The following is a 26,354-nucleotide window of genomic DNA, read 5'->3' as shown; positions in this document are numbered from 1 at the left end:
AGTGAACAGAAGTTTTGCAAGATTAGGTCTCTAAATGACTCTAAGTGAGAGGTGCAAGAATCCAAAAAGGCGAAGGGAAATGCGGGGGGGGGGGGGGAAGAGATTTCCTTAAACAAATGTCTACCGCAGACAATACTACTTTGTAGCTTTCTACAGCAGCTCCTTCTGCCTGAGGATGTCAGAGCATTTCACATACATTAATGAATCATAACACCATGGTGAAATATTATCATCCCTATTCTAGAGAAGGGGAAACCGAGGCACAGAATTCAAATGACTTGCCCAAGGACTTGTCACGTTATCTGTACTTTCTAGTGCACTATCTGGGCGCTCCCAGTAACCATGTGGAATGGCTGGGCTGAGAACTTTGATCTCTTAACTCCTTGTCCTGCACTTCACCCACAAGACAAGGAAAATCCTGCATGGTCACCCCCCAGCATCGAGAACCATGAATTCCCCCCATCATGGGATTTTGAAAACAACAAATTTGGGGTTATTTTATTTGCTTTTTGGTTTTTAAGTCTTTGTGGTCCACATTTTCCAGCTTTTCTCCACAACCCCTAGGGCTAGAAACACACTTCTTAAAAACAAGAAGCAAGATTTTCATGTAATCTTATGACTCCAGGAGCTGGGTGGTCTCTCTTACTACCCTTCCAGGATGGGTACAGAATCCTAGGCTAGTCTATGCCTGCATCTTCTTTTTGCCCTGAGACACTGTCTTAAGGAAGCTATAAGTGCTTTGTGACCTTGGACACAAACAGCTCTGCTCTTTTGGGATTACACGCCTCATTTTCACATGCAGTCTAAACCTTCTCTGCTGTGTTCAGCTGCGTTCCTGACAGATCTGAACATGGCTCCTTTAAAGGGTACCTCAGGGGCCTGGAGTGGGGGCAATCTATTGAACACGTGCAAAATACACATGGCAGCTGGTAGCAACAAGGAAGCAGGAGGAATGGTTTAATAGGCAGGGTTGACGCTGGAGCCAGGGACTTCACACAAGGCATTCTACCTTACCAGGGTTGGCTTGGATCAGAACCACTCATGGAAGGACTACACCCCTGAGAAGGCTGTCAGGAAATGTCCAGGGTGGGGATGCTGGCAGAGCAGAGACCAGGGGCTGGATTTGAGCGCTACAATATCTCCGCACACACAGCCCCATTCCAGTTCTTCCTGTCGCATGCTGGGGACTGGGCCATGCAGTCTTTATTTTCTAGGCTACGTATTGTCAGGGGGGCACAGATCAATTATTGCATAAAGTGAACGAAACCCAACTGTGTGGAAAGAACAATGCAATAGCTACCCTCTCAAAGAGTCTCTGTTTACCCTGTTTTATGCTATTAGAATGACTGTGGTACAGTCACCCAAGCAGTGTGTGTAAGTCCCACTTCTATCTGTCAATGGGTGCCTACGGACTCATAGAATATCAGGGTTGGAAGGGACCTCAGGAGGTCATCTAGTCCAACCCCCTGCTCAAATCAGGACCAATCCCCAACTAAATCATCCCAGCCAGGGCTTCGTCAAGCCTGACCTTAAAAACCTCTAAGGAAGGAGATTCCACCACCTCCCTAGGTAACCCATTCCAGTGCTTCACCCACTGTTTGTTCAACACAAGAGCCCGATGAAGGACCAAAGGGTTTGACTGGGAAGTTTTCCAGGTTGCTGTGCTTTAATTTCGTTATGCAGCCGTCTACAAGAACAACATCTCCAATGGAGGTGAGGGGAGAATGCACGCTCTGAGCCGATGTCATTCCTCGGACGGAGCCCCTCTTCCAAACTGCTTCTGGCACTTGACATATTTATCCGTCACTTCTAGCTGTGTCGTTTTCAGGAGCGGGGTTGTTCATATGGTGCCTTTGAAAATCAATTAGTGCACAATATGACTTTGGATGATTTATTCTTTTTCAAAAAACCCCTTTGGGGGCATTCAGACCTTTATAGCCATATTAAGCAGAGTTTTAATCCAAATGAATTTTCCAGGAAACCGGGTAATCTAATTAAAAAGCTTAGAGTGCAGTTTAGTAGCTTCATTACCATTAGATTCTAGATCCATCATTACATGGACAAATATTTTCTGAGTGCAAGTGACTGATAAATCCAAAGGCCTAATCGCAAATGGACTTTGCCTGGAACTAAGCAAGTTACAGTACTTAGTTATGCACCCAAGAATGAAACGAAAGGACACATTGAAAAAGGTCCTTGCAGGAAAACAAACCATTGACTTCTTTTCTCCAGTTCATCCTCTCCCACAACAATCAGCCGTTCTGTAAACCCACTTGCAATTGCACTTCTCAGATGAGTGGCTTTGGAAACTCCCTCAGGTGTGTCCCATCCCTTCCATCTCCCAGGGTTGCAAGCCCAAGTAGGCCAAACTAACTCCCAAACTATCTCCAAAGGTTTGAGTACCTCCAAGCTTTGGGTACTTACCACCTTCCTCAGACTGAGAGGACGGATGGGCTTGTGGGTAAAGCACTGGACTAGGACACGAAGAAGAACTGGGTTCAGTGCCAGGCTCTGTCACAGATTCTCTTAGGCAAAACCCTTAAGGTATGTCTACACTGCAATCAGAGGTGTGACCACAGCACCTGTAGGCATCCACAAGCTAGCTTTGGTCTAGATCAGCAGTTCTCACACTTTCCTTTCTCCCACTCCTTGTCTCTGTAGATTGGAAGCTTTCCAGGGGCAGGGACTGTCTCTTGTTATGTATCTCTATAGCACCAGGCATGATGGGGCCCTGAACTCAGCCAGCACTGCAATACAACTCAGGGGATGTGCATGTGTGCACAAAGGTATGGTGGGGCCTGGAGTTTTATAAAGACGCCTGACTGGGATGAAAACTCCACTTAGGGTGGATAATATCTCACTACCCTTATTCCAACTCACATCCTGCGATCATTTCACAAAGCTTCAAAACCATCAGAAACCTAATGCTAAAAAGCCTCGGTAAAAGCTCATGGGCGGCGGGTGGACCCTCGCGTCAGGGAGGCTAGCCCCCTGGCCCTGCCCTTTCTGTATGAGGCCCTCCCCCCCCGCAGAGCCCAAAGGCCCCCTGCCCCTGGAGCCCTCCTCCTGCCTCCCCCCTCCCCGCAGTTGGAGCCCCGACCCCCCCACACACACACGCAGCCGGAGGAGTCTTGGTCCAGCCCAAGCCGCCCCAGACCAGTCCCAGCCACCCTGAGCTGGCCCAAGCTGCCTAATAGGAACCGTGCCGTGCCACGCCTCCCCTCCCGAGACGCCGAGTGGGAAAAACATACGCTGTTCCTGAAGAACCTGAGCTTTTATATGCGCCATGCAGGTTCTGGGGCAGCTGAGGAGGCGGTATCTGCTACTCAGCTTCCCGGGTTCCTCAGTCATCTCCCCTGGCCTATTAGACCTGCCGCCTCTGGTAAAGCTTTAAAAAACAAAAGCATCGTTCTCCCAGGAAGGAGACGCTAATGCCACCAGAACATTTCGCTGATGGACAAAACTGAAGGAAGCGGCGTTTCTCAACCAATGTTGTGTTAATTGGATTCCTGCATACAGATAATACAGGTAACAGTTATATCACACCAGGGACCAGAAAGCTCTGCTGATAATTTAGGCGTATGGCACAGCGACTGTTATTTCATAGTACGTTCTTCCGTGTTATTTCCATAGAAACTGTGCTGTCAACTTGTAATTTTCACACTAAGTGCATCCCACCATATTATTTCTGCAACACAAACATGACCGTATTTTAGCATGGAAATGCAGTTATTTAGTACTTGCGGAAAACGCTGTTCCCCGGTGAGATAAAAGGCCTACATTTAGTGAAACTCTGCTACCGAGCCAATATTATCTCAAACGGGGGTGCCTGCAGGAGCATTTGAGCATACCAGGGATCAAAAGGTACAGATTAAAATGTGGTTCTATTCTGGGAACTGACGGTGTGAAAATATCTTTTATTGCACCAACTTCTGCTGGTGAAAGAGACAAGCTTTTGAGTTGCTCAGAGTTCTTCAGAGCTGCTGCTGCTTCCAATGGGTATGCAGAGTAATCTTTGCTTACTTCAGTGATAGCCTGTTTCTCCCATCGGCTCTGCAGAACCAACAGAGAGATGGGGGGAGCATTTTTCAGGCTCATCGGTGTGATTTCAAACAAAGGTCCTGATCCAAAGGAAGCACTTAAGCACATGCTTGACTTTAAGACCACGCGTTGGAGGCTAAAGCACACGCTTCCATGTTTTGTTGTATCACAGTCTACGTTCAAACTGCAGGCCCACCTTTGCAACTTTACCGCCTTTCAATGATTTCCTCAGTTACACCCATGCCGCCTCCCTGAAGGCAACAAAACCGCACGAGTGTAGTTGAAGCCAGAATCTGAGAACAAGGGAGTTGCACAGAGGTCACCGAGGGCAGCAGTTGGCCTACAGCCTCGTGATTATGGTAATGACACGCAAGCCGAGAACCCAACTTGGCTCTCAGATCTTGACTGAGTTTGCAGGGCTGGTTAGTAAAAACATCTTTTTCTTTGTGAACTGAGCAAACCCGGGGTAGGAATCACGGAGATGCAGCAAACATGGGAACCCCCTGATGCAAGTTCCATAAAGTCTTTTTTCAGAACATTTTTATAGTGTGATTTTAAAAAGAACACCCCACTTTTAAAGAGGGCCCTATTATGCTATGAGCTGTGCAGACACTTAAACTGAGACAGTCCCTACTCTGAAGAACTTGCCAGACAACGAGTGGAAGCTGAAAAATACCATTATGCCTTTTTTACAGATAGGAAACTAAAGCTCAGGGAGACTGAGTGACTTCCCACAAGGAGTCAGCGGCAGAGACGGGAACGGAACCCAGTCCTGGGTCTACGTCAGTGTTTAACTACAAGACCATCTTTCTGGTCTCCTTTAGCTATATAATTAGTTGCTCTATTTTAATAAAGAAGAAGTGTGTGTTTCTTCCTGCTCCCCCACCATTGGAGCCCTGATTGTTACTAATAATGGCTCTCAGTTCAGCTTCCTTTTGTAAGGCAGGTCAGAGAGTCTTTCGTTACAAGTGTCCCCTTGTTCCAGGAGCACATGTGAAACTGCCCAATCTCTTCTGCTCTATCCTCACTCTGAGATAGCGCTTTCGCTCTCCAAAAGCAATCAAGGAGCAGGAATGGAAGTGCCTTGGGATCGCTCATTTAACTATCGTCCAGTAGAACAGGGGACGTTTAAGCAGGGGCGGTTCTATGTTTTTTGCTGCCCCAAGCATGGCAGTCAGGCGGGCTTCGGCGGCATGCCTGTGGGCGGTCCGCGGTCAGGCGGATTCGGCGGCGTTTCTGCGGGTGGTCTGCCGGTCCCGCGGCTTCAGCGTACTTGCCGCTGAATTGCCGCCGAAACCACGGGAGTGGCCGCCGGCGGACCTCCCGTAGGCATGCCGCCGAAGCCCGCCTGACTGCCGCCCTCACAGTGACCGACATGCCGCCCCCCGCAGCTTGCCGCCCCAGGCACACGCTTACTGCGCTGGTGCCTGGAGCCGCCCCTGCGTTTAAGACACAGAGACGCCAATGCATGGGATAGAATTTGTCAGCATCTCTCCCCAAAAGTAGCATCACTGCAAAGGCTTGTCAGTCACTGTTACTTCAGGAGACTTCAACGGCCCCAGTCAAAAATGAAGGGATTATGCTTTCGTAACAAATTAGCCTCAACTATCTTCTATTCAAAAGGTAATGCCTGGGTGAAATTCATCTGCTCTGCTGCCCTATCGATCCTGTATCTAAATAAATGTCTGCATGGACAGCACACTTCCAAAAATGATTATTTAGGGGTTGGTGAAGTTCCCGACACATAAGAATTCTGCTCCAATTTACACCAGTGTAATGTATTGAATTCAGCAGCGTTACTCCTGACTTACACCAGGGCAATATCAGACCCGGCTGTACGTTTCATGTCAGCACTGACCTTTTTGCCGTCCCTCCACCCAACTCAACGAGGCTGAAATCTGTTGCCAACTGATTTACCTGTTGTTATTCTTCAGTTTGATGTGATCAGTCGGTTCTAGGATCTGCCCGTTCTTCAGCCAGGTGATCTGAGGGGAAGGCTCTCCCTGGGCCAGGCAGGTGAAGATCGCAGTCGTCCCTACGGGTCTGGAAATTGACTGAGGGTGTTGCACGAACTCCGCAGGGGCTGTGAAGGGAAGGAAACCGAAGCATGAGGAACACTGCCAGGAGCCAACGTTGCCCTGGCACCAAGCCTGTTCTAATCACTTGGTGTAAAATAACCTGAGTCTATTTTGTGAGCGCGGCGAAGGCTGACAAAAGAAAGCCACCGCAGTTTATCAGCCCCAGAGGTAGCTTGGCAGGTTTGACAGGCGTGTGTGGTCTACAGATAACTATAGATCGTGCTTGCCCATCTGTAACCATGATTGTAACCAACTAAAGAATAGAGCTGGGCTGGTTAATCGGGGAGAGGGAATTTTCAGTAATTGGATGATGCCAGGTGGGCTAGTCATTTAAAAACACAATGTCCCCTTCCTGCTCTTTAAGGGACCTGGATGCTTGTTTGTTTACACAGAGGCGCGTTATTATATTAGGCTGCCCTGAACCACAAAGCCCTGCCTGCTTACCATGGCTTTACTGCAATGGTACCATGGCTCTGGGCCAGTGCTACGGTGGTACAAGGCCCATGTGATGAAGGCTCCTTAAAAATGAATCCTGCACATTAGTAAGGCCCTGCTGGAACTTTATTGATCTGAATGAATTCAAACACAGGGATGAAATACAAAAGCCAGAATACCCCCCCCCCCATATATTTTTTAATATCATGTGCTGGGGAGTGTTGGCTTCATTCCTTCTTTCTCCTTGTGACTGATTGTGTACGTCGTATGAAATGAGCTCTGGTGAAAGGTGCCCGATCAGCAGCTCTGCAGTCCCGTTTGAAAGTGTGAGCCCCAAACTATAGTGTGTATCATTCCAGTGCCACTTTCACATCCTTCCACGCCCTGGCCCACACACCGCCAGGAATGGCAAATGATACCATAGCTTTGCACTCTACGGTAAGTACCGTGGGTAGAGTGCTGGGCATGGAGTCAGGATTCCTGGGTTCTAGTCCCAGCACTGACTTCAAATGTGTCTTTGGGCAAGTTGTCTCTGAGACGCCATTTACCCACCTTCACAACAAATACCAGGCCACCGACCTCAGAGCGACGGCGCAAGGTCTACTTAACGTTAGCTGTAGCAGGGTGGACACCCGCTCCTGCCCTGAAGGGCTTAAAACAGCCCTGGGGGAAGGTTGTGGCTGGGAGCTGCTAAGCTGGGCTGATTGGGAAGTGGCTGCAGCTGGGCCACGCCCCAATCAGGCCGCAGCTGGCCCTATAAAGGCTGGGAGCCAGGAGCCAGGGCCCTGTCTTTCTCTGTGTTCAGAGAGAGAAGGGCCTGGCTGCAGGGAGCTTTACCAGACACCTAGATTGGGAGCAGGGCTGGGGGAGGAGCAGAGAGCTCCGGCCTAAGAAACCCCCAGGCTGCAGGCCTGGCAAGGTCTAGTAGGTGTAGGGTTGCAGGGGGCAACCCATGGGTAGGCAGAGGCAGCAGGTGTGAACCCCTTTGCCTGTGATGAGTGGCTGATACTGCAGTCTGCCCTAGTGAACGGGGGCTACATGGAGACTGGGCAGTAGCCAAGACTGAGGCAAAGTGGGGATAGTGGGTGGGGGGTTCCCCTGGGAGGGGGAGACCCAGAACTGTGGGGGTACTGCCAGGGGACAGCACCACAGGTAAAAGGGCACCGGGGTCCTGGGAGGGACGTGGGGCCAGAGGACAGGTGGATCACTGGCCAGCCTCCGGAGCTGGAATGAGCTAATTCCCGGAAGTCACCAGCAGGAGGCGCCGCAGGGGTGAGTCCGCTCCTCTACATTAGCAAAGAGCTTTCCGCTGCTCAAATGCAAAATATTATGACAATTCTCTCTCGAAACGGGAGCTCAAGCTCCTCAGCTATACAAATCCCTCCGGAAATTGGAGTATGCTGCAGAGTTTGCCAGTATACGAGCAAATGGAGTTCAAATGAGCCACATTCATTTCCACCTGCCTGGCTGCGGAGCAGTCTGGAGTTTGTTAGCGATCAGCATTGCTTCACTCAAAGAGACAAACGGTTATGAGCGTTTCCGGCAATACCATTGCAAATATGATTATTTTGTGCTGCAGTAATGGGTAAGAGCGCCACTGTGCCAGGGATTATACATTCATAGAACAAAAAGCTGTTCCGAGCTTCAAAGAACTTCCCATCTAAGAATAAAACAAGAGCCAACAGGTGGAGCAAGACAGACAGACGCGGGGAACACAAGTAAACAAGACAGATGAATAAGGGAGTTCATTTCTTTACCCTATACACAGCCAGCCAGAGACTGTGCTCATATGCAGTGGTCTTCACCCAGAGATCCCAAAGCACTTTATACAGGAGGGTAAATAACATTCTCCCCATTTCACAGATGAGGAAACTGAGGCACAGAGAGGTGAAGTGACTTGCCCAGAGTCAGCGGCACGTCTGCAATGGAAACCCAGACTCCTGACACTCTCCCCTAGATGATGCTCCCTTAGCGAGCTACAAACATTTTGGCAGCTACATACAGCGTGTTTTTACAATAGTAACATATCAAAAGTTTGGCTGGCCATTCTCTCCTCGCCAGATACCCATTTGCTGCAGGTTCATAGACCAGTAACAGATCAGAGCTGCCCCTGTATGCCCAAGTCTTCAGCCTGGACCCAGAACTCCTGGAGGCAGAAGCCAGAACGGTTCTAACTGCTACTCAGTTCACAATAGTCACAAACGTTTCGGACTTTTCACCAGATTTTAAGAGGAAATGATTTCTCCCGCCTCCAAGCAGCTCATCTGAGACTTAAAATCATTTATCAGAATAGAGCAATATATTGGGATCCAGAAAGCGGCGCCTGAAACGCATGTCTGAATAGCTAAGTTTATACAAGCAGTTACGCTTCGAAGGGCAAAGCTATACTACACTCCATATTGCTGCTTCTAAGACCCGAATCCCATTGCAATCTCCAGCAGTTCCTAGGACGACAAACAAACGACAGCCACAGGTCTAATGAATTTATAGCCCAAAGGCACAAAGTGGCTTGCTGCCATTAAATATTTTTGACAAAAGCAAGGTTATTTAGTGAGGGATGCTCACTGCACAGGCGGGCATTTTCCAAGCAGGAGATTAGCGGGCACTGCCATGAAAGATGCACATCTCCCTTCCTTGCCACACTTACATCACCGGACTTCCAGAAATCTAGGACACAGACAGGCTTCCCTAAGATGTGGCAGCCAGGGTGAAATTCACCCCATGAGCAGAGAGACAGCCCAAGGTCTATGATCCACTAAGGTCTTGTCCACACACAGAGTTATTCTGGAATAGCTACTGAGCTTTACATTCACACCCTTTCTTAATCTGAATTAACTTTCAAGTGCAGACAAGCCCTCATTACTTGCACGTAAGCCTTATGTCTTGCACAGCTGTAGTGCTGACCCTCTGCAGAGGAATGAACTTCACCCTGCATGAACAAAAAGCCTCTCTCTCTCTCTCTCTCTCTCTGAAGAGGACTGTAATCATGGGATGATCTTGGATTTCTATTGGCTTTGATGGTTGGTCCAGTGCAGTGGTTGGATAAGAGCAATGTGAATAATGATGATTATTCTGATCATTGCTATTACCTGGCTTATATATCACCCTCTGCAAGCCTAACAGCACCTTGCAGGATTGCCAATTATATACAGACAGGGCCTGATTTTCACTGAATGCCTCCAATTGTGTGTGTACGCATGTTTGCATGCACAACTCTGTCACCACAAAATCAGAGACTGGATTGCAGCCTGGCTGAAAAATCATACCCCGTGGGGTTCATTTCCCCCATCTGCCCTGCAGGATGCAGGGAAGAAAGTTAGGCCACTGGTCTTTTGTGATTTTCTCCCCACCCACTCCCCCTCCCAATCAAATTTGGATAGAAGGACCCATCGCTATAACATCGTTAGGCTGTTACTCTTCAGGAATCGCTCAAATTCTAAGGGGATGGTCGCTATTATACAAAGCTGATTGGCTAGATAGATGCTGGGCCGTTTGTTCTTTACTGACTCGGAGGGAAAACAGTCTCCAGGGCCTGTACAGACCAGGTCCTTCCTTGCTTAACTAGCAGTACGGTAATGAGAGTGCAGCCTGAGGTGAAATGGCTCCATGACACCTCTGAAGTATCCCCGTGCAGGTGACAGCACTGCAGGAGGCAAAGAACTCTCCAACCTTGGGAAATCTGCCTCCGGAGCAGCCTGTTAAAAGTCTTGCTTCAAATAGACGTTTGCCAATTATTTAGACAGAGGCAGGAGGAGCACCCTGCATACCTGTTTGGGAAATAATTTGTTCAAATGCCATGTTGCCATGCAAACTGCAAACACAGGAGTGAAATGACTTCTGCCTCATTTTACAAATCGGCTTGAGGCCTCCCTGCAAAAGGAGGGAAAGAGAGAAGGAAAATAATTCTGCCAACAGAGACTGGCACCAACAAGGAGGGCACGTTAACACGGTGCCACCCGAGAGCCAGCAGCGACCACAATACACATAACGAGACTGTTCGTGAGATGAAAACATTGGTAGTTTGTTCCCTTGCAAGACCGATCAGTCTCGTGAAGATTCCATAAGTGTCTCCTCAAGGGAGGAAAAGACCAAAGGGTGGATCCAACTCTTTTCTCCCACCAAGTAAATCCTATACACCGAGACAAACTCCATTTTCTCCACCGGAGCTAACTCCGTGTTACACCAGCGTGACCAAGGAGAGAGCCGCACCCTGGCGTGTGTATTCGACATCTGGCATAGACTCTGCAGGGGATTAAAAAAAGCCAACTCCCACTCCTTTCGCAATCAAAGCTGTACGAGAAAATGGCATCCTGACTGCTGCTTCAAGGCCAAAGCAAAGCGAAAGGTACCGACACTGAAGAGCAACGGCATAAAGATGGCAAGCCCTGAGAGTGACAATACAAAAAAAAAACCCGCTGAAGAGACGAGGATGTGTTCCTCACGAGAGCCCCCCTCTTTCATTTTTAATCATCAAAGAGAAGTGGAGCATTTGACTTCTGCGAGCAGGAGGGGGGTGTTCCACTGATGGAGTTCATTGTCAGACTAGTTTGGCAGGAGCTGGAGACTAATAATGAACCTAATCTTAGAAAGCTAATGGACACGGCTTCCTAAAACCTCCTGCTGAAACTTCCTTAGATTCCAATCAGTGAGTTTTCTCTCCCCCCCACCCCGACTCTTTCACCTCCTAGATCAAGTTAATTTTTAAATTAAATTAAAATGGAGGATGATTTTGGTAGAAGAATGACAAACGAGGGGGAGGGGGAGGGACCCTGTTCCCTGCAGCGAGCGATCGCTTTGTATTGCTTAAGTGGTGTATTGAGAGCATGACACGGTGGGGACCTAATTTTCAAGCGGTGACTTAACCTTCCCGCCTCTTTGTGCTGGCGCAATTTTGCAAGCGCAATTATTCTGCGAGCAGTTCACTGCCCGCTCGCTCTCGTTGGAGCCTGCAGATCATTTGCCCTCAATGCTGCAGGTGCGCTTAAAGACGCCAAGTGAGGGGACAGACATCTTCCGACTCCATTCGTCCTGTTTCATTAACCCCCCGCCCCCTGGCCGGTTACCTTTACCCCCCCAAAACCTGAACCCGCTCGTTGTTCAAGGGAAAACATCTTTTCAAGAGGGAAGAAGCCGCCCAGCGGATCCCTTCTGGAGTCACTCTCTCTTCTCATTCTCTCTCATTAGCCGGTGTCAAGAGGGAGTAATTGGGACACTGTCGTATTTTACTCCAGGGGAACCAAACATACAGCTGTGTCCACTGGCACTGAGCCAGGGACGCTAGTCACCATTCAAAACCCCATCCCCTTGGATTCAGCGTGTCCCCGCTCTGCTCTTTCACTAAACAAAACCAGATCTAACGCCAGACTCCAGGTTCCACTTGCTTAAAATCTCCAGAGAAGGAACAAGATTGACCAAACATCGGCAGCCTCCTCCCCCCACTTCTCTTCCCATTGCCTCTGCCCGAGTGCACCTCTGGGACCGACTCCTGCCTCTCCACCGCTCCTGCACCCTGTGAAACAGTCCTTACTGGCTCCTACTGCAACCTCCTGCTTGCTGTTTAACAACATACGGCCGAATTCTGGCTTTTGCACTGGCAAGGGAAGGGGTGCGGCGCTGCGGTGGCCAAGTGGAGCTAGCCTGGGGCTTTTCGCCTGCATAGGCCAGACCAGGCAGAATGTCGCGGGGGAGCTGGGTGAATGCATTTAGCAGCAGCACTTACTGCTGCCTTTAAAAGGTGACACGTGCACTCCCCAGTTACTAACAGCAGTGGGATCAGGGATGGGACAGGAAAATTTGGCCCTGGCCAAGCCCCCTGGGGCCCTTAGAAAGATGCTGGGCATGGTAGCGAGGAGCGGGCAAAGCAGCACGCTGCCCAGGCCCCAGACAGGTGCATCAGAGGTCCCTGTGCCTCCTTCCACACACAGGGCAGACCGGAATTCAGGCCACCGCGTGCAGCGCCAGATACAGTAGCTCTGCTAAAATGATACAGCCTGTGTAGCTAAACAATGTGATCAGAGGAATGTTTTGAGGCAAGTGCTATCAGATACACATGCTCAGGTCCTCTGTATTCGCCTAAACTAGAGCTACAGAAAACTGGCAAAACTGTTCGCACAGGAGGGGGGCAAAGGCTCATGTGGGGGGTCTGGTGGGGAAAAAGTTGAGTGGTTACTGCAGTAAATTGTTAATACCGTAACCCTGTGTTTTTCAGCAGCAGGGCTGCTGATACGCTTTGGTGGGCTGGACCAGCCTATTTCAGGGGAAGAGCAAGTGCAAGTGAAGGGGAAAGAAAGGAATTGTTGCCTTTTTTTGGTGTAGGACGTAGCAGAATTCAGTGCTTAACAGACTGGGAATTCCCAGCGGGGGAACTCCAAACACCTAAGAAAACAGATACGATTGTTTTGTCCCATCCACAGATTAGGAAGAGGCCTGGTTTCTCTGGAAGGTCGCCTGGCCCTTCCCTTCCCCAATCGTTAATGTGTTTCCAATAAGCAGCGACTGAATGTTTTTCTTTCTTTGCTGGGTTAGGAGCATAAGGTGGACAGTTTGAAACACCCTGCCCATTCCCAATCTCCTTACCCTACCCACACCAGCATCTTTCTGCTCCATGCTATCCATCCCCCTTTGTCATTCATAATGGATGGATCGTCTTGTCGATGCTTACTTCACCTGAGAGGAGGTTCACTGGCCCAAATGCCTCCACTCCCTCCACCTTACCACAACAAAAGACCATAGTGGGGAGAAAACCAGAAACCCATTTCACCCAGATCCACTGCTATATTTAAGGTGGTAACGTCAAACCCGTGGTGAGGAGGCCCGGACACATCCCGGCTCTTGTTTGTTTGAAGTACAGCAAGTGGATAGAAAGCTTGATTATCCAGGATATAATGAGAGGCAGGGAAGAAATCATACAGTTTTAATGACTATTTAAAGGCGTGACATATGTATCAAAAAGCAATAAAGCTTAATACCTTCTTCAGAAATGTTTAAACAAATGCACTAATAGGTTTGGCTGTGCCTCGCTATGCTGCATGGTGATGTTATGAAGATCTATGGCGCGCCGTATCTATCCCCGGGGGAATGTCCCATCTCACCAGCAGCTACTCACACCAATGGCCATTATCGTTATTTGTTTCTAAGTATTTTGGGTGTCCTGGAGCGTGAAGTCGTCTGGGCCTGACTTTCTCAGGTGCTGAGCACCCTCCACTCCAGCTGAAGCCAACGGGAGCTGGAGGCGTGCAGCCGCTCTGATAATCCACACCCTTTGCAACACAAGGGGTGCTGTGCATCAGATGCAGTGATAGGGCAAGTGGAGGGACTGCATCTAGCTGTGACATGGAAGTTCAGTCCCCAGGGCCCGTTCAGGCCTTGGTCTCTCGGCTGAGATTGCCAACAGGGAGTCACTTAGTCCCAGCTATGGTGTTATTACAACTGTGGTCAAACCTGTCAGAGATGGTCTAGGTATACTTGGTCCTGCCTCCTAGTGGAGGGATGAACTAGATCAGGGGTTCTTTTTTCTTTCTGAGGCCCCCCCAACATGCTATAAAAACTCCACAGCCCACCTGTGCCACCACAACTGGTTTTCTGCTTATAAAAGCCAGGGCTGGAGTTAGGGGGTAGCAAGCAGGGCAGTTGCCTGGGGCCCCACACCACAGGGGCTCCCACGAAGCTACATTGCTCAGGCTTCGGCTTCAGCCCCAGGTGGTGAGGCTCTGGGCCCTGGGCTTCAGCCCCATTTGGTGAGGCTTCGGCTTTCTACCCTGGGCCCCAGTGAGTGCTGGGCCTCCTTGGCGGCCCCCCTGAAACCTGCTTGCAGCCCCCCGGGGGCCCTGGACCCTTGGTTAAGAACCACTGGACTAGATGACCTCTTGAGGTCCCTTCCAGCCCTCCATTTCTATGATTCCATACTACTGGGGATTGGACTGAGCCCTCCAAATTCATTTCATGCAGGTTGCCAAACAGCCATAAGATGGTTAACAGCTATAATAACTTACTTGCCTAGGCAGGCTTTTAATTATGGATCTACAGTAGCAGCATGCATGCCCATTTTATGTACCTACATACTGACCTGAGCATCCTAATGCAGGATGTGGACATCTCACTAAGGGGCAAAAATTTGAAAACTGGGCCCAGAGTTTTAATGTCGGAATGGAGGCTGAACTTCAGAAGTCCACTTGAAGGAGAACTGTGGGAAAACAGCACCATCACTGGTCAAAACATGACACATGACTTTTATGAGAGATCGGCTAATAATCCAAAGTAAAATTCTGCTTCCACTGAGCCCCGAGACTGAGAATCTGTATAGATACTGACACAGCAAGTATCCAAAACACTGGAGAGGAAAAAGAGGGCAGAATATCTCCAACTTTGGGAAGTTTCAAAAGCCAAACCCTGATGTGAAATTTGCAAGTGTCCCTTTCTCTCTGGAGCTGATCTAACAGCTGGTGAAGTCAATGCAAATCTTTTCATGGTGAGACCTTGAACACATTTTTATGGCACGAATTTAGGGTGTAAATGCTCTTTGCTCCTTAGCGAGGGCCAACAACTGTGTCAATGAAAATGCCAAGAATTCCAACCCATAACACGGTAACTGCAGCACATCTGGGAATGAATTCTAACCTGGAGCCCGATCCTGCATCCCTTGCTAATGAAATCAACAGAACTGCTCACATAAGAGTATGAGCTGCAGAATCCACTGTACAAAAGAACAAAACCCATTTCTGAAAGCAGAGAACAGAGATATAAGACAACGATTGTCAAAAAGAGCCTTCTAAAATGTGTTCTCAAGATGGACAGTCGTTTGTGAGACGGGATCTCATTTTTCTCCATAGCTTTCAGGAGGCAATGAAGCGTGGAGTGGAGAACACTGGTGACCATCTGGCCATTCAGAGCCCATCAGTTTGTTATGACACCAAACACATAATAAAGCACAATAGATCGTACAGGAGATAGAGAAAGAGAGGACTTTGATTTATTTTCTTTACTGCCACTGACCCCTCCGTGTCTCCCATCCATCCCACACAAACACCCTCCATTTTGTATTTAGACACAGTCCACTCTTAAAACAGCCCCTCACAAGACTTTCGCTTGCGACATGGCACAACGTGATATTCAAATGTCTGTCTTAGGATCCCAGAAGAAAACGGAAACTTTTCTGTGTAGGGACTTAACAAAGAGATCAAAGAACTCTAAATGGATAGGGGAGAGAGAGAGAGAGAGATTGAGACCCTAACCTTTGAAGGTGGGAGAAGTCCCTGGACGATAATAAGATGGTGTTAGCCAATCTAAAAGGGAGATTGTAATGAGAAAGATAATTATCACTGAAACAGAATAAGTGTTCAAATAGAGAGTGAAGACATCAGATGTGACGATCTCAGCCCAACCTACACCCAAGATTTTCATTAAGATCTTTGGGACGCAGCATTACTTAGTGACTGAAGCTGAATAATGGGAGTCAGGACTCCTGGGTTCTCTTCCAAACTCTTCCACTGACTTATTGTGCGACACTAGGCAAATCACATTAACCTCTTTTTGTCTCAGTTTCCCCACCTATAAAACGTGGACAAGAATGCCTTCTTCACAGGGTATTGCAAAGGTTAATTGATTTATGCCTGGAAAGCATGCTGAGAGCCTCCCGTAACAGGAATGAAAGTATTATTTATTAGCACTTTGGAATATCATGCTGTGGGGACTTGGGCATTGTTTCGGAGGCCCAGCACTTCTGCAGAGCTCCTCCCAAATCATTCAGACTTTTGTTTCGTTGTTATTGGTTTTTCCCCTTAAACTGTGTAATTTACACCTTTGATATCTTGATAAAGCTAAAACCCGCAGTCTGGATCTCGGCAGTTTCTTATGCCCAAATAAATTTGCTAGTCTCTAAGGTGCCCCAAGAACTCCTCGTTGTTTTTGCTGATGCAGACTAACACGGCTACCGCTCTGAAAACAATCCCTCGAAGCTCTGAGTGGGAAAACTCAGACAATACCGTTCAGATAAAGCAGACGCTGCTGGCAGCTACAGTAGTTGAGCACACCAAGGGCACAACTCTGTTGCCAATGGAAGTTTTGCCCCTGGCTTCCTCCGGGGAAGGATTCGGCCCTCGGAAAGAGACTAAACACTAGATCGGATGACCCTTGCTATACCTCTGAATTCCAAACAGTTCCCAGATCCAGCTCAGCTAGCAACAGTCAGAGCTGGATACCCCTGCTGTGTCTGCCCAGAGAAGCAGTCGCCGGCTCCTCATATTCATAGGCCCTTTTAAGCTTCTAGTTCTTAATGGAAAAGCATTTGCTCCATGACAAGGAGGCTGTCCCCGATGGCTGTGGCAGCACTTCCATTAGAAACCTAGGAACCGATCCTCCTCTCCGTTCCCCCAGTGTCAATCCAGAGTAACCCCAATGGAAGTCCGTAGAGTCACTCTGGATTGAACTCAGAATGGGAACCCACGTTTTCAAAGATGTGATTTTAAACCCTGCCTCTTTGTAATGAGTTCGGCTACGTAACAGTTTCCTCGAGGGTGTTGTTGCTAAAGAGGACGCAGTCAGCAATAGGGAAAGCTTTTATTTGTGCAACTTCCATGAAGATTTTTAAACTAGCTGCACTTTTTTTAAACTTCCCTTTTCTGCTCCCCTACCATGTTTGGTTCAATAGCCTTTCCCACATGCATACTCTTGGGAAGGATCTCCTACCAGATGCAAAGTACTTTGCAATTGCTTTTCTTCCACTCCCCCATCCCATCCCAATCCTGGGCTGCACCTCGCTGCATTCCAGGCAGTCGCTGATTTACTGCTCCAAAACCTGAATCTGCCTTACTCCTGCTATGAATTATTAGCAGCACTTTTATTCAGCACCTTTAACGTTCAAGATGAATGGGGAGCATCCCTTGTGCCTATCTCGGCGGGTGCAAGCGGGGGAAAAACATCACACAAAGAAATCTGACCTTACAGCCACTCTCAATTATTTTGTGCCACAGAAGTAAATGCTTAATGCCAGGGTTCCCAAATTTTTCCACTGTGTGGGCCACATCTTAATAGGGAAATCGCTGTGTGTGACCCCCTCCCATCCCTGCTGGCAATGGTATAATATCCCTGTGGCAACTACAGCAATTGCTTACAGGGAGGGGATTTCACATACTTTCAGCTTCTTTTAGTGTGATTTAGCAGGTGGGAACAAAAAGGAGGCCATCGCCCTTTGACCTGAGTGCTCTCCATAGATCAGCATTGGAAGGAATACATGTATTGAGTGATCAGGATCAATTCGTTGTAGAGCTGATATCACTTCTGCACTGCTAGCAGAGATACAGCTGTGAACCCAGCATGTGACTCGCGGTAACTGAGAGGTGAACATCACCGCGGAAGGATAGCACTTTCCCTGTCACTAGCATGAAAGGTTCAATTAGCCCGCTCCGGCAGGAGATGCATAATTTGAGATTCAGGATATCATCAGTCAACCGTTAATGAGTGAACTGATGAGAGTGTGAGATGCTGTAAGTGGACCAGCCTGAGGAGGAGGTGAGTGCCTGTAATCAGGGGAGGATTATTACCATTCAGCTCCACTCTGCTGGCTGTGTTGCCTTTCTAAACACTTGCCTGGCTCCTTTCACCATGGAGACTGGTGGCTCGTGAGTTTCGGAGCGCTTGGTTCTGGCTGCTGGAGGGAAGGCCCATGAGAAGTGGCCCTGTCAGGACTATTGCTGTGGGCCAATGCTGGAGCCTGCATTTCCCTGGCACTGAGACTACGGGGAATGTCCCAGGTGACTTTTTAACAGGGCTCAGCTCCGAATCTTTCATCTGTTGCTAGAGTCCGTCGCGGTGGGTCCACTGCCCATCCAGAACTAGAGTTTTAAATGTCTTAACTGTACAAAATAAATGTCATGCTGGCAAAAGATGCCCTGGTGAGTGAACTCTGTTATCCGCAGAGAACAGGTATAACACAGCATCAATAGCACTACAAGCTTCCTCCATGCCACCCTACCAGTGGGCCTCAACCCTGCCCTGGTGGGGCCACTGGTAGAGGGGAGAGAGTAAATCAATCTCCAGGCCCATTCAGCCTTTAGGCTCCCAGCTGGTCCTGTTAAAAAGGGTGCTAACTAATGACGGGTGAGTTTTGTGATCACAAGAACTGGATAGGGGCATTTCCACCTGTTTCACAAAGGCAACAAAAGAACCATTGGACGTTAATGACGTCTGTTCTCTACTGACCTGGGCTGGATACACCCGAACGAGGGATTTCGAAAGGAAAGGCTGTGTGTCACATGATCCTTCTCAGCTCAGGCAGACAGACATGTACTAGCTCTGCTCCGGGTGGCCCCTAAACACAGCAGTGGCTGCAGCAGCACGGGCAGCGGCTCAGGCTAGCCAGCCGAGTCCCTGCCTGGGGACTGGGGAGGATTGTACTTTTAAAAAAAAAAACTTTCCTCTCTTCACGAACATGCAATGCAAAGAACATCTAGGAAAAACTGAACCAGCATCTGTTAAGGGCCAGATCTTTACACGGGGCTAGGAAGAGGTGGAGGAAATAGCTAAATGGGTGTAATTATCCAATAGTACCCTGGTTATCTTACCTTGTACGACTAGCCTTCCCTGGGCAGTTCTCCGCACCCTGGTGCCGGGTTTGTTAGCAGCACACACGTATATCCCAGAATGCTGCACAGTGAGGTCAGAAATCATTAGGTTTCCTGTCCCCAGCACCTGAATTCCTTCTACGCCAATGGGACGGCCATCTGGAAGAGGAAACCAGACCAAATTACTTAGTGTACCTTTAAGCTGAACTCTCTGGCCCACTGCGAGGGGAGTTAGTCCTGAGTCCCATTCAACGGGAGTCCTTCCATTCACTTCAGTGAGTTTTAGCTCCAGCCCTCCACGGTGCAACTCGAACGATGCACGTGAAGTGCGGAAAAAGCCAGTCCAAGGGCCTCAACTCAGCCTTTGCCCCCAATTACAACGTGTTTCAGTTGTATCGGGCCATTGCATTTTATTGTTCCATTGGTTGGGGTTTTAAGATTCCGTACCTGACAAACACAGCTCTAAATCAGCCCTAGCCCGTTCCAGAGTGTCTGAGTGGAGAGCCGGGTGGTTATTGCTGGAGGAGCTGCCCTTTCATCAGATATGAAACTGAAATCCTGTTTCCTTCTTGCATGTGTGTTTAGAAAGAAGGTTAAAGGCCCTACAGAACCAAAAAATAAAGGCCCAGCCTTGGGGATCTTAGCACCTGAGCACAACACACCCTCTTCAAATAGCTGCTCCTTTAGGTAGCAAAACAGTTGGTGTGTTGTGCTTTAAAGGTGTATTGAGATGTTAAGAAAAAAGGAAAATTTGGGATCACTATTAAGGAAAAACTCCTGCCAGTGATTATATTAGATTGTGGCATAGTCTCCTCAGAGAAGTAGTGGAAGTCCAATAAAGACTTTAAACATTCTGTAGGGAACAATCGTTCACGGGCAGGAGATCAGCTAGATGAGACAGTTGTTTTCCATTTCTATTGGCCCAATCCTGAGATGCTGTGCACCTGCAACTCCCATTGATTTGGCCCTCTGATTCTAGGATTGGCTTTACTCCAGTTGGATGCATAACTACGAAGTTGTCTTAATCACAAGGAGCCTTATCCCAAAGGGACCGCGAATGGTACTGCTTGCAAACATTCAGGGCTCTATGGAGCATACAGTGTCAATATCTACAGTAATCCAATGATGGGAAATCTATGTGCAAATCAGTGTGGAAATGAAGCTGTTGACATTCAAAATGTGGTTGGGTCACCTCAGTCAAGCAGCTGAGACACCTTATAATTTTTATCTTAGCTATTGGTCTTCATGCTTCAGGCAATAAACTGATTAGCAGCTGGGGTCAGGAAGAAAATTCCTTCTGTAGAATACATAATGAAGAGCTTTTAGGGGGACTTTATCCTACCTGTGAAGAATCCAGAGCCAGCCACAGCCTTACAGAAAACCAAGTAAATGGCTACACTGGTCAATTACAGTATAGTCGTTCTTCCAGCAGAAAGGGACAAATAACTATCACCCAACCCAAAAGCCACTTTGCAAGCCATCTGTGATATTTTGAGCATCTACCCATTTCTTCGGTTTGTTTCTACTTATGTTTAGGCATGCAATTTCTTCCTCATTCCAGGAACTATTTTTTTCTTTAACACCAAAAGCACAACCACTTATCACAGGAGCCAAACCACCAAGACAGCTTAAGTCCTCAAGAACACGAGCACTAAGAGATGATAGATATGAAACCAGGCCTTTCAAAAAAATCAGCAGATCCTGCAGTTTGTGTTTATCCATCAGACCAGCAGAAATAAATAGTCTAATTTCAGATGGCAGCTTGACAGAGAGCGGTGGGAAAAGGTACTATGGATTGAAAGACACAACGCTCTGAAATTTGCAGACGCCTCTCCTGCCCATGCTCTTTGCAATGTTTTACAGGAAATGTTTAACTCAAAGGTTTCACTGTTCCGCCAGGCAGGCAGACCCTGGACACTTCATTATTTAAGTTACAGTGAAAGGTGCTCAGGTCTTTCAGATGGAGAAAAACAATGTCATTAAATAATTGTATAGCTGGCCAATGCGCAGCAGCAGTAAATTGCTCAGCCATAAAAAGAACAGTAAAGCGTGACCTGTCCAGTGTTTAATGAGCAGGAAGAAGGGTCTGTTCCCTTTGAATAATATCATTTAAACCAAACTGTAAAGAAGGTCTGAATTAAATTCAAATTGGACTTGATTTCATCTTTAAATTAGACCTTTTTGAAGCCCATATTTACAGTAGGTGTAAAAATCAAATCTCTCCCTTGAGGAAGTAGGACAGGTGAAATATATGAGCAGACTGTACCCGGCTGTAGGATTGTATAAATGAATTAAGAAATAACACAGAACTATGACTTGAATGCCTGTCTGGGTTATTACGCTATTTACCATGGGCTACATCATTTAAACATAAAAGACCCAGGCTGCGTCAGATACACCGCGCAGTCGAAATATCAGTGTCTATATGTTTCCATTTGTCTCTACAGCTGCCATCTACTAATTAGAGATGTGAGAGTTTGAGGAAATTTCTCCTGCCAGGTAAATTTATCTTTTTTCTAAACAAAAAAAAAATAAAGTTCTCCCAGCTCATATTCACCAGTCGAGAGACGAGGCGGCTGAGGTAATATATGTCATGGGACCAACTTCTGCTGGTGAGGGAGACCCGCTTTCGAGCCACACAGAGCTCTCCTTCAGCTCTGGGAAAGGTAGTGAAGAGCTCTGTGTGGCTCGAAAGCTTCTCTCTCTCTCTCACCAACAGAAGTCGATCCAAATAACAGATATTCCCTCACCCACCTCGTCCCTCTAGTATCCAGGAACCGACGTGGCTACAACTACACTACACCATTCAAGTCAGACAAGTTTTGCCGTCTCTAATAATCATAAATGGTTGCATTTGCTGGCTCAATTCACACTCCGTCTCTCAGGGTCTGTCTACAGCAGCACTCTGAAGTGTAGACCAGTGCTTCTCAAAGTCGGGCTGCCACTTGTTCAAGGAACAACCCCGGCAGTCTGGGCCGGTTTGTTTACCTGCCGCGTCCGCAGGTTCGGCTGATCGCGGCTCCCACTGGCTGCAGTTCGCTGCTCCAGGCCAATGGGAGCTGCTGGAAGCAGCGGCCAGCACATCCCTCGGCCCGCGCCACTTCCCGCAGCTCCCATTGGCCTGGAGCGGCGAACCGCAGCCAGTGGGAGCCGCGATCGGCCGGACCTGCGGATGCAGCAGGTAAACAAACCGGCCCGGACTCCCGGGGTTGTTCCTTGAACAACCCTTTCCCTGAACAAACAACCCTTTCCCTGAACAAGCGGCGGACCAGCTTTGAGAAGCTCTGGTGTAGACACTACAGCGATGGAAAGGTTCTTCCGTCTCTGTAGTAAACCCACCCCCTCAAGAGGCAGTCGCTAAGTCGATGGAAGGAGACCTAGCTGCATCTACAGTGGGCGTTTGGTCGACCTAATTCCGGTATAACATTTTTCACAGCCCTGAGCGATGTAGTGTAAGAAATGTCACGGGATGGGGTGTGGCCCAAGCCCCGCCCCTCCGAGTGACTTAGGTCCCCAGCTGGGCCAGAGTGTGGTGCCTCCCTCCATTCAGGATTCACAGCCATGAACCCTCTCCTGGAGTTAGGTGCACGCGGATCTAGCCCTCCGTGTTATCATCAAGGCCCATCTCTCAGTCGCAGAGAGAGCACAAAAATAATCCTTTGCAGAGGTCTGGCTCCTTTCCTCTGACGAGCACAGAGGGCTCCACAAACATGAACTGCCCCTCCCAACCCCCTGGCATGGTCGACACATAGTCTCAAACCCATTGTGCAGAGAGGGAAACCCCACACTGAGGTTTGCCCACAGTCTCAGCGAGTTAATGACAGGGCGAGGAACACAACCCAGGAAACCTGCTTTCCTGACTTTAATCACCAGGTCCCCATCTTTCAATACAACAGCGGTTTTCAACTGGGGGGTCCATGGACCGCAGAGAGTCTGCAGACTATGTCTAGGATTTCCAAAGGGGTCCCCCCTCCTCCATTTGAAAATTTTAGGGGTCTGCGAATGAAAAGAAGGTTGACAACCACTGCAATAGGCTATATCACAAAGATGAAAAACATCCAGCCCCAGCCAAGGTGAGGCCAGAGCTAACTTGCTCTAAACGCTGCTGCTTGGCTCCCTACGCTACAGGGGCTCAGAGGAGTGAAATGTTTGAGGTGACCTTTAACTTATTTTGAATCAGCGAGCAGCAGAGAGCCAATCCGGATGGGCTTGTTCACCGTATCCTGTTTGCCAAAGCTTGCTGAAGAGCTATCCACCCTTTGAAGCGACAGAGACTGGACAATCTCCAAAGAAGCCAGCCTTCCAAGTCTAACCAGTCTGGCAAACTCAAACCCAAACAGAACATGAACGTACCATACTTGGCTTGTGATAATGCCTTGGAAGCCTATCCAGGGACCAGGGCCCCACTGGCACCATACAAACAGGTAATGAAAAGATGCCCTGAAGAGCTCACACTCTTAGCAAGGACAAGAGGCAATGCATCCAAACGAGAGTGAGAACTCCCCAACCATGCAGAGCGATGGGTGTGCTGCAATACCTTCCCGCTGCAATGCCAGCTCAGAAGAGTTGAGACACCCTTTCCCAGAGCACATGCAGCCAGCCCCCGGCTCTCACCCGAGCTCTGTGGTTTCTTCTGGGTTGGTGAAATGGCTCAAACCACCACATGCACTACAGAAGTTTGGAATCAATCTGTCAGACTCAAATGGAGACGGGGGCTCAGATCCCCAAACTGCCTACCCGGGACAGGGTGCGAATCTACAGTGTACTATGTGCCTTCTGCAAGGTACCGAGCACCTCCCTTTCCCTTTTAGGACTAGTGTTTGGAAATAGCATTCCTTTTCACAGGGGCCCAAGGAGCCCAGCAAATTTACATGCAGCAGTCCCTTCCAGAAACTCAACCACAACGGCCTCTCTAATAATAAGTAGGACATTTTGCGTCCTCTGAAATCAGCCGTGCCAGCGGCTTTCTGATGTTTTAATTCTATAAATGACTTCGTAAGACAAAAACCATCATGTGGACCTCCTACATCTTCCTACCCCGTGACATTCACTGTCTGCAGACTATAGTCTCTTAGAAATGATGACTAGTGAATCAAAGAACTACCAATGAACCACTAGAATAGGTGGTTCACGGACCATCGTTTGACATCCAGCAAGCTGTCTGATTGAGCAGGAGATGAAACACCATTATGAGTCCCAGTGTCACACGGCTTCTCCAGGGGCTATAGGAGGAACTGAGCCCTAGCTATGTGGACTTACTCTGAGACTGCAGAATTAGGTCATTTCCATTTCACTTTATACTGATGCGATTGTGACAAAACAACACTATGAACCAACTAGCGACCAGCAGGGTGGAATACTGATAGGGCCTTAAAAGGCATGTTGTTTTTAAGGTGTGGGTTTCGGCTGGTAGTGAAGAGCGGCTGGGTTACTAATTAATAAACACTGGTCACACTGAAGCTGGCTATACTCCAAATAGGAGACACCCTCAAAGAACCTCCTTGCAGTGCTCAAATCAAGTTTTAAAAATTCCCATTAGAGTGAAATCTGGATGAAAGATCCCTGCAATTTGGGATAGAAGTGATTTAATTTTCCAAGGTATCTGGGATGCTTTTTCACTGTAACGGATTCCATTGTTCCGGCTACTAAGCAAATGACTGGCACATCAGCACCAATTACAGAAATTCGTTAAAACGTGCCAGGCGATATGAATATGCAACAACGCGGATGCCTTTCTTTTATAAGTAGCAAGTAGAAAGAAAGTAACAACTTTCTAATGTTGACCATTTAGGTCTTTTGTGAATTCTTTGTACCCTTGCATAGTAGCCTTCTACTTTTTAGACACATGGGTCTTCTACTCCATCGGACATTGGGCACCATGTATTAGCATATTTAGAATACATTGCAACAGTTGACTATTCAGTGTGTGAAGTGGTGAAATTTACTCTATTATTTCTAAACACTTCAGGGAATGGTGCTCCTGTCAACCAGTCAGCCATCTATTGCAAGCTTCTGTGTCCAATAAGTTACCAATTAATTGGCTCCTACAACTGTTGTATGGTTTATGTGTTGAATGGCTCTCTCTTTAGTAATTTCCTTCCCATTGTGTAACCCTTTCTGACGAGTTCTGTATAACGCTATCAGATAATCACTGCCCTTTCTTCCTTGTCTCACTTTTCTAGATCTCTCTAAATAGTGTGTTATTTTGTCTCAGTACCTTTGATGGAGGCCAGATCAGCAGCTTGTCAGTTAAAGGATAAGCTGATACGTAACACATTAAGAATTGTTATTCATTCTGCTGGCTTTGCAATAAGTTCCCTGGGGATTCATTTTTGTACGCATATGGGTTCAGGTTCGAGTGTGTAGTTGTGAAAGAACAAATCTTATCTTTCTTGAACAAACCAAAACCTTAATGATTTTATACTTCTCTCGGAACAAATCCTCTAATGAACATTTCACTTTGCAAAGCATTTCATGCAGTGGGAAACACAAGAACTTTGTGGTAGAGGGATACAAAATATTCACAAGGAAATAAAAGGAAAAGTTTATTGCATATCGTTTAAAAATTGACCCATGATTTGAGTGATTTTTTTTTCCAAACAAAACTGGGTCCATTTCCCACTGAAAATCAGCCAGGCTTTTGGCAAAGTCAGAGCAAAAAGTGGTTCCATTTGTTTAAGAGAAGACAGTTTTTACACAGAAAACAATGCAAAAATTCACATTTGTGCTCATTTCTGAGTAAAACAATTGCCATTTCATTGAAATGGCCAGCAAAATAAAATTTGAGGGGTGCAAAGGACCCCCATGAAACGGCAAAATCCTGCAAAAGTGAAATACTTCAATGGGAACTTTTTCTGATTTTTAAAAAAATGGTGTGAAAATTATTCATTGATATTAGTTTTTATTTAAATAAAACTGAACTGAGCCTAATCTAAGTGGGCTGCCTCCATTTAAGACCCCACTGCTCCTATATTTTATAGTTTATGGTACTGTGTGGAAAGTTTTGTTCTCCAAGCTGTGTTGCTTTAACAGTTATTTAAGAGGAGTCCTCCTGCAATTACTCTTCATGAACTGGCGTCTTAGGAGGTGCCTCAGACAGGTAAACTTCATACATGAAGAAGCTACACATGTATAAACTCAATTAGGCACGACAATACCTCTCCTTCAATGCGCGCTCCCCTCCCCACCCTCCCCCACTCTCCTCAACTGGTTTGGTCCTACTTGGAATCCTCTCAAAGTTGTA

At 47.7% G+C, this 26,354-nt stretch overlaps 1 protein-coding gene across 3 annotated transcripts in view; it reads right to left on the bottom strand.

Moving 5' to 3' along the window:
• Positions 1-26,354, bottom strand: part of IGDCC3 (immunoglobulin superfamily DCC subclass member 3) — a 188,664-nt gene that overhangs the window by 40,706 nt on the left and 121,604 nt on the right. For 2 of the 3 annotated variants that reach the window (XM_042856579.2, XM_005305394.5), the window contains exons 6-7: positions 19,112-19,270; positions 5,959-6,124 (exon numbers count right to left, since the gene is read on the bottom strand). In XM_042856579.2, coding sequence (XP_042712513.2) covers positions 5,959-6,124; positions 19,112-19,270 — 325 coding nt within the window. The remainder of the gene's footprint in view (positions 1-5,958; positions 6,125-19,111; positions 19,271-26,354) is intronic. The other variant, XM_024109149.3, reaches the window with a different exon arrangement.

The sequence above is a fragment of the Chrysemys picta genome, chromosome 10 (genome assembly GCF_011386835.1).
Source record: "Chrysemys picta bellii isolate R12L10 chromosome 10, ASM1138683v2, whole genome shotgun sequence".
In the NCBI taxonomy this organism is placed as follows: Eukaryota; Metazoa; Chordata; order Testudines; family Emydidae; genus Chrysemys; species Chrysemys picta.
Note: the sequence above shows the minus strand (reverse complement) of the source record. Positions and strands in the feature narration are given on the sequence as shown.